The sequence below is a fragment of the Mus caroli genome, unplaced genomic scaffold, assembly GCF_978045245.1.
Source record: "Mus caroli unplaced genomic scaffold, Mus_caroli_1 scaffold_10, whole genome shotgun sequence".
Lineage (NCBI taxonomy): Eukaryota > Metazoa > Chordata > Mammalia > Rodentia > Muridae > Mus > Mus caroli.
This window is the reverse complement of record NW_028227265.1, coordinates 115,494,544-115,500,649: the sequence shown is the minus strand read 5'-3', so window position 1 is coordinate 115,500,649 and position 6,106 is coordinate 115,494,544. Positions and strand designations below refer to the sequence as shown.

At 46.3% G+C, this 6,106-nt stretch overlaps 1 protein-coding gene across 1 annotated transcript in view; it reads right to left on the bottom strand.

Moving 5' to 3' along the window:
• Nucleotides 1–2,181: 2,181 nt before the first annotated feature.
• The window catches only part of LOC147002530 (uncharacterized), a 31,672-nt gene continuing 27,747 nt past the window's right edge, over nucleotides 2,182–6,106 (bottom strand). Inside the window, exons 11-13 of the mRNA XM_085843501.1 lie at nucleotides 3,272–5,102; nucleotides 2,798–3,079; nucleotides 2,182–2,239 (exon numbers count right to left, since the gene is read on the bottom strand). Of these exons, the coding sequence (XP_085699627.1) occupies nucleotides 2,205–2,239; nucleotides 2,798–3,079; nucleotides 3,272–5,102 (2,148 nt within the window). The 3' untranslated portion in view covers nucleotides 2,182–2,204. The remainder of the gene's footprint in view (nucleotides 2,240–2,797; nucleotides 3,080–3,271; nucleotides 5,103–6,106) is intronic.

The following is a 6,106-nucleotide window of genomic DNA, read 5'->3' as shown; positions in this document are numbered from 1 at the left end:
TGAGCATGGGAGATCTTTCCATCTTCTGAGATCTTCTTTAATTTTTTCTTCAGAGACTTGTTCTTATCATACAGAGACAGTTCTTATCATACAGATCTTTCACTTACTTAGATAGAGTCACGCCAAGGTATTTTATATTATTTGTGACTATTGAGAAGGGTGTTGTTTCCCTAATTTCTTTCTCAGCCTGTTTATCCTTTGTGTAGAGAAAGGCCATTGACTTGTCTAATTTTATATCCAGCTACTTCACTGAAGCTGTTTATCAAGTTTAGGAGTTCTCTGGTGGAATTTTTGGGGTCACTTATATATACTATCATATCATCTGCAGATAGTGATATTTTGACCTCTTCCTTTTCAATTTGTATAAGTGGATATTATCCCAGAAAGTCAGAATACCCAAAATACAATTTGCAAAACACATGAAGCTCAAGAAGAAGGAAGACCAAAGTGTAGATACTTCGATCCTTCTTAGCTGGGGGAACAAATTACCCATGGAAGGAGTTACAGAGACAAAGTTCAGAGCAGAGACTGAAGGAAGCACCATTCAGAGACTGGCCCGCGTAGGGATCCACCTCATGAACAACCACCAAACCAAGACACTATTGCAGTTGCCAAGATTTTGCTGACAGGAGCCTAATATAGGTGTCTCCTGGGAGGCTCTGCCAGTGACTGACAAATACAGAAGTGGATGCTCACAGTCACTCATTGGATGGAACACAGGGCCACCAATGAAGGAGCTAGAGAAAGTACCCAAGGAGCTAAAGGGGTCTGTAGCTCTACAGGAGGAACAACATAAACTAACCAGCACCCCCAGAGCTCCTTGGGACTAAACCACCAATCAAAGAAAACACATGGTGGGACTTGTGTCTCTAGCTGCATATGTAGCAGAGGATGGCCTAGTCATTCATCAATGGGAGGACAGTCCCTTGGTCTTGGGAAGATTCTATGACCCAGTATAGGTATAGTATAGCCAGAGCCAGGAAGTGGCAGTGAATGGGTTGGGGAGCAGGGGGAGGGGATGATAAGGAATTTCCAGGGAGGAAACTAGGAAAGGGGAAAGCATTTGAAATGTAAATAAATAAAATATCTAATAAAAAAATGGAGTGCTTCTTCTCATCGGAATCCTCCATGGTGAACAACACAGCAGGTCTTCCTCTAAAGAGCCAAGTCTAAGCTCCCACAGAAGGCCTCTCTGTGCTCCCAGCCACAGTTTCCACCAAGCCATGCTGCCTGCCAGGCAAGCCAAAGACTCACTTCCCAGAGGGAGACCCAGCTGGAGCTCACCTCCTCCCCCTTTTTCCCTTCAGCCCTGGGCTAGATCCAGCCCTCAGGCCCCCACTCCAGTCTCAGCTCTTCTGAGGCATCCAGTGGCATCTGGAATGTCCAAGAGCCTGAGAACCTGTTGTCCTCAACTCTCTGCAGGCCAGGAACTCAGAGCCATCTCTGGCAGGTCTGCAGGAAGCTCAGGCTGTGCTCCCCGACCCTTGGAGAAGGGTCCTAGTGCTTTCCACAACCTGACGCTCTCCTGGCATCAGCATGGGTTACACACAGTCAAAACTGCTTGCTTGCATCCCACCTCACCCAGTGGCCCAAGCCCTGAGCCAGATGTAGGCCACCCTTTAACCCACAAACTAACATAGACCCTTTGGGTTCTCAGATACTGAACCATCAACTAAAGATAATACAGGTTCTAGCTCTAAGTCTACATGCACATAGGTAGCAGATGTGCAGCTTGGTCTTTATGTGCCCCCCCCCAAAAAAAAAAAAACCTGGAGCAGGGGCTATTTCAAAGGTTGTCGCCTGAATGCGGGATATGCTGTTCTAGCTGGACGGCCCTGACTGGACTCAGTGGGAGTGGAAACCCCTAGCCTCACAGAGATTTCATGTTCCAGTGTTGGAGATGACCAGGCAGCCCCCACCCACTCAAGAGGACTAGAGGAGGGTAAGAAGGGACAAGGATTGTGGGAGAGACTGACTGGGAGGGAGCAGTGAGCCGGATGGGAAGTAAACAAGTAAAAAATAAAAAATAAATAAAAAAATATTTTTCTAGTAAACATCACATGGCACAACTGAGACTCCAATAAAACAATAATTTTTGACTTCAGTCTTCTATCAGAGAAAATATTTTATTTATACATAAAATTATATATTTACATATATATATATAAAATAAACCTTTTCCTCACAGCCTTTGTCTGAATATGTCAGTGTGTGTTGGAGTGTTCAGCTCCAGCGGCATCTAGAAGAAAAGCAAGAATTATCAATAGTATCATCAGGCACATCATTGGTGGCATTGTCAGGAGCAACAGCAGCAGCATCAGTGTCATTATCATCAGGATCACTGTAATGAGAAACAGTGAGAAGGTGGAGGCTTGTTTTGTTAATTTTATTCTCAGCTGTTGCTTCCTTTGGAATGTTTGTTTCCAGGCTGATACTATCCTCACAAGTCAGAGTTCAGAAGAGCAGAGATAAATAGGCCCTAATGTTTAACAGGAAGATTTCTCTGCTTAGCCATTCAAAAAACACAAGGTTTTCAATCAGATTGAAAAAAATTTTCCTCATTCCAGGATGGCAGACAACCAAGATCCATGGTCAGTTGTGTTGGTCTAAACTGGTTTTGTTACACTATGTGAAGTATTTTCATTAAGTTGGGAAAAGGAAACAATTTTTTCTGGTTCTAGGTAATGCTTAAATAGCATGAAATGTATTAATCATGACTATTAGTACCAAAGAAATCTACTTTTCTATCTAAAATAAAAGTTCATCTATTTTAAGCAACTACTGTGGTCTACCTTACCTGGTTTATCGTTTCTGTTGGAGGGAGGTCCTTGGCCATTTTCTTCATACCACACTTGCTGAATTCTATTTCTCATCCACATCATCATTGATAACAAGAATGTACGAAACCGCATCAAGGGCATTACGGGCAGCAGTGGCATATCTGGTGCCCAAAGAAAACTAGGACGCTGGAGAGTGGACAAGCTATGGCCAGTATGATCAGCTGACTCTAATGCATCATAAAAAACCTCAGCATCCTGAGCAGGGGCTATATCTTCAGGAACAGGAATGGGTTCCGCACCTGAAGAAAGAATAGCATACTTGTCTTATGCTGGAAGCAGTGTCAGAACATTCAGGTCATTTCTTTCAATGGAATCTAGGGAACAACAAGTGCAGGTACCAGGAGTAGGCTCTGGGTCACAATGGGGTGTGTCCCATGCATGCTCCATGTACAAATCTGAATCAGTTATGAAATCCAACCCAATGTCACTACCTGTTTCTGAGTCATATTTTTCATCAGATTCAGAACAGTCAGCAGGACTTGGGGAAGGATTCTTCAAAACATCATCAGGATCCCCACTTTCAGGAGTACTCTGCGAAGTAGTTGGCTCCACTTCATCAGGAGCCCCATTGACAGCAGCACAGGTGGAAGAATTTGGCTCAGCCTCAGCAGGAGCCCTGCTGTCAGCAGCACAGGTGGAATGAGTTGGGTCAATGGCTGCAGGGTCCCCACTTTCAGGAGTACTCTGCAAAGTAGTTGGCTCCACTTCAGCAGGAGCCCCATTGACAGCAGCACAGGTGGAAGAATTTGGCTCAGCGTCAGCAGGAGCCCTGCTGTCAGCAGCACAGGTGGAATGAGTTGGGTCAATGGCTGCAGAGTCCCCACTTTCAGGAGTACTCTGCAAAGTAGTTGGCTCCACTTCAGCAGGAGCCCCATTGACAGCAGCACAGGTGGAAGAATTTGGCTCAGCCTCAGCAGGAGCCCTGCTGTCAGCAGCACAGGTGGAATGAGTTGGGTCAATGGCTGCAGGGTCCCCACTTTCAGGAGTACTCTGCAAAGTAGTTGGCTCCACTTCAGCAGGAGCCCCATTGACAGCAGCACAGGTGGAAGAATTTGGCTCAGCCTCAGCAGGAGCCCTGCTGTCAGCAGCACAGGTGGAATGAGTTGGGTCAATGGCTGCAGGGTCCCCACTTTCAGGAGTACTCTGCAAAGTAGTTGGCTCCACTTCAGCAGGAGCCCCATTGACAGCAGCACAGGTGGAAGAATTTGGCTCAGCCTCAGCAGGAGCCCTGCTGTCAGCAGCACAGATGGAATGAGTTGGGTCAATGGCTGCAGGGTCCCCACTTTCAGGAGTACTCTGCGAAGTAGTTGGCTCCACTTCATCAGGAGCCCCATTGACAGCAGCACAGGTGGAAGAATTTGGCTCAGCCTCAGCAGGAGCCCTGCTGTCAGCAGCACAGGTGGAATGAGTTGGGTCAATGGCTGCAGGGTCCCCACTTTCAGGAGTACTCTGCAAAGTAGTTGGCTCCACTTCAGCAGGAGCCCCATTGACAGCAGCACAGGTGGAAGAATTTGGCTCAGCCTCAGCAGGAGCCCTGCTGTCAGCAGCACAGGTGGAATGAGTTGGGTCAATGGCTGCAGGGTCCCCACTTTCAGGAGTACTCTGCGAAGTAGTTGGCTCCACTTCATCAGGAGCCCCATTGACAGCAGCACAGGTGGAAGAATTTGGCTCAGCCTCAGCAGGAGCCCTGCTGTCAGCAGCACAGGTGGAATGAGTTGGGTCAATGGCTGCAGGGTCCCCACTTTCAGGAGTACTCTGCAAAGTAGTTGGCTCCACTTCAGCAGGAGCCCCATTGACAGCAGCACAGGTGGAAGAATTTGGCTCAGCCTCAGCAGGAGCCCTGCTGTCAGCAGCACAGGTGGAATGAGTTGGGTCAATGGCTGCAGGGTCCCCACTTTCAGGAGTACTCTGCAAAGTAGTTGGCTCCACTTCAGCAGGAGCCCCATTGACAGCAGCACAGGTGGAAGAATTTGGCTCAGCCTCAGCAGGAGCCCTGCTGTCAGCAGCACAGGTGGAATGAGTTGGGTCAATGGCTGCAGGGTCCCCACTTTCAGGAGTACTCTGCAAAGTAGTTGGCTCCACTTCAGCAGGAGCCCCATTGACAGCAGCACAGGTGGAAGAATTTGGCTCAGCCTCAGCAGGAGCCCTGCTGTCAGCAGCACAGGTGGATTGAGTTGTGTCAATGACTGCTGCAACCTCAGGCACACGAATTCTATGCTTCCGAGGAATTTGAAGGAAGATAGGTGGTTTCTTTCCTCGCACCTATAAGGAAAATTGGCAATGTTACTTTTGATTTAAAGTTTCACTGATTTTATTCATTTTATCACCTGTCTGCTAATGTCAGAATCTCAATTTATAGTCCCCAAAATGTTTCTGTATTCAGACCAACTTCATCACTAAGGACACTCTCTGATATTCAGCAACCTCTGCTTCCTTTCTGCATGATGACTCAAAGGCCCAGAGTATCTAGAAATCTTAAATGGGGACCTGCTTAGGGTTATGCTTTCCTTTCTTCTGCTCTTTGCTACCTCACATCATCATTATCTGCAAATTGGAAAGATATAAAAAGAAAGGACAAAATGTGTCCTCTCCTGTCTTTATGACCTGAATTTTGAATTCCAGCCAGATGAAGTGAATAGGGCAGTGAGGTGCTTTGAGAACAAAATGAACCTCTCTCTTCTGCACTACACTAACCTTCCCCAGTGAATGATCTTCCACAGTTGTCCATTAGATACCTGGGATATCAGAACAGTAAAACTGAATTGTGAAATGCATGAATAAAGTATGTCACTACCTACAGCAGAGGGGAATTGCTGAGTTCCACGTATGGATTCTATATATGCCTTCCAAAATCTCACCTACTAACTCTATGTTCAAGTAACTTTTATGCACTAGGTGTAATTGTAATCTTTGATGCTTACTACCTCCATCCGAGTGATAACCTAGGCCTAGTCCTGGAAGCTTCTAGCCTGTGTGAAACTTAGCATAGGCCTAGAATATTTTCTGCCTCTCATACCTACTGCTGAATAAGCATACCGTTATTTCTGGTTCTTTTTCATCTCTGGCTGACTGGTTCAACTCAGGTGTTCTAGCTCAAAGCTGCTCCCCATGTTAACTGATTCAGTCTGGATTCTCTCTTGGCCTCTGATGTTTTTTGTTCTGCTTGACCTCAAACTAACTCGCAATTTTTTTCTAATCTTCTGACTCCTTCATATTCTCAGTTCATTCTGCCTTCACCTGTGTCTCTCTGGTTCTCTCTTCAATAT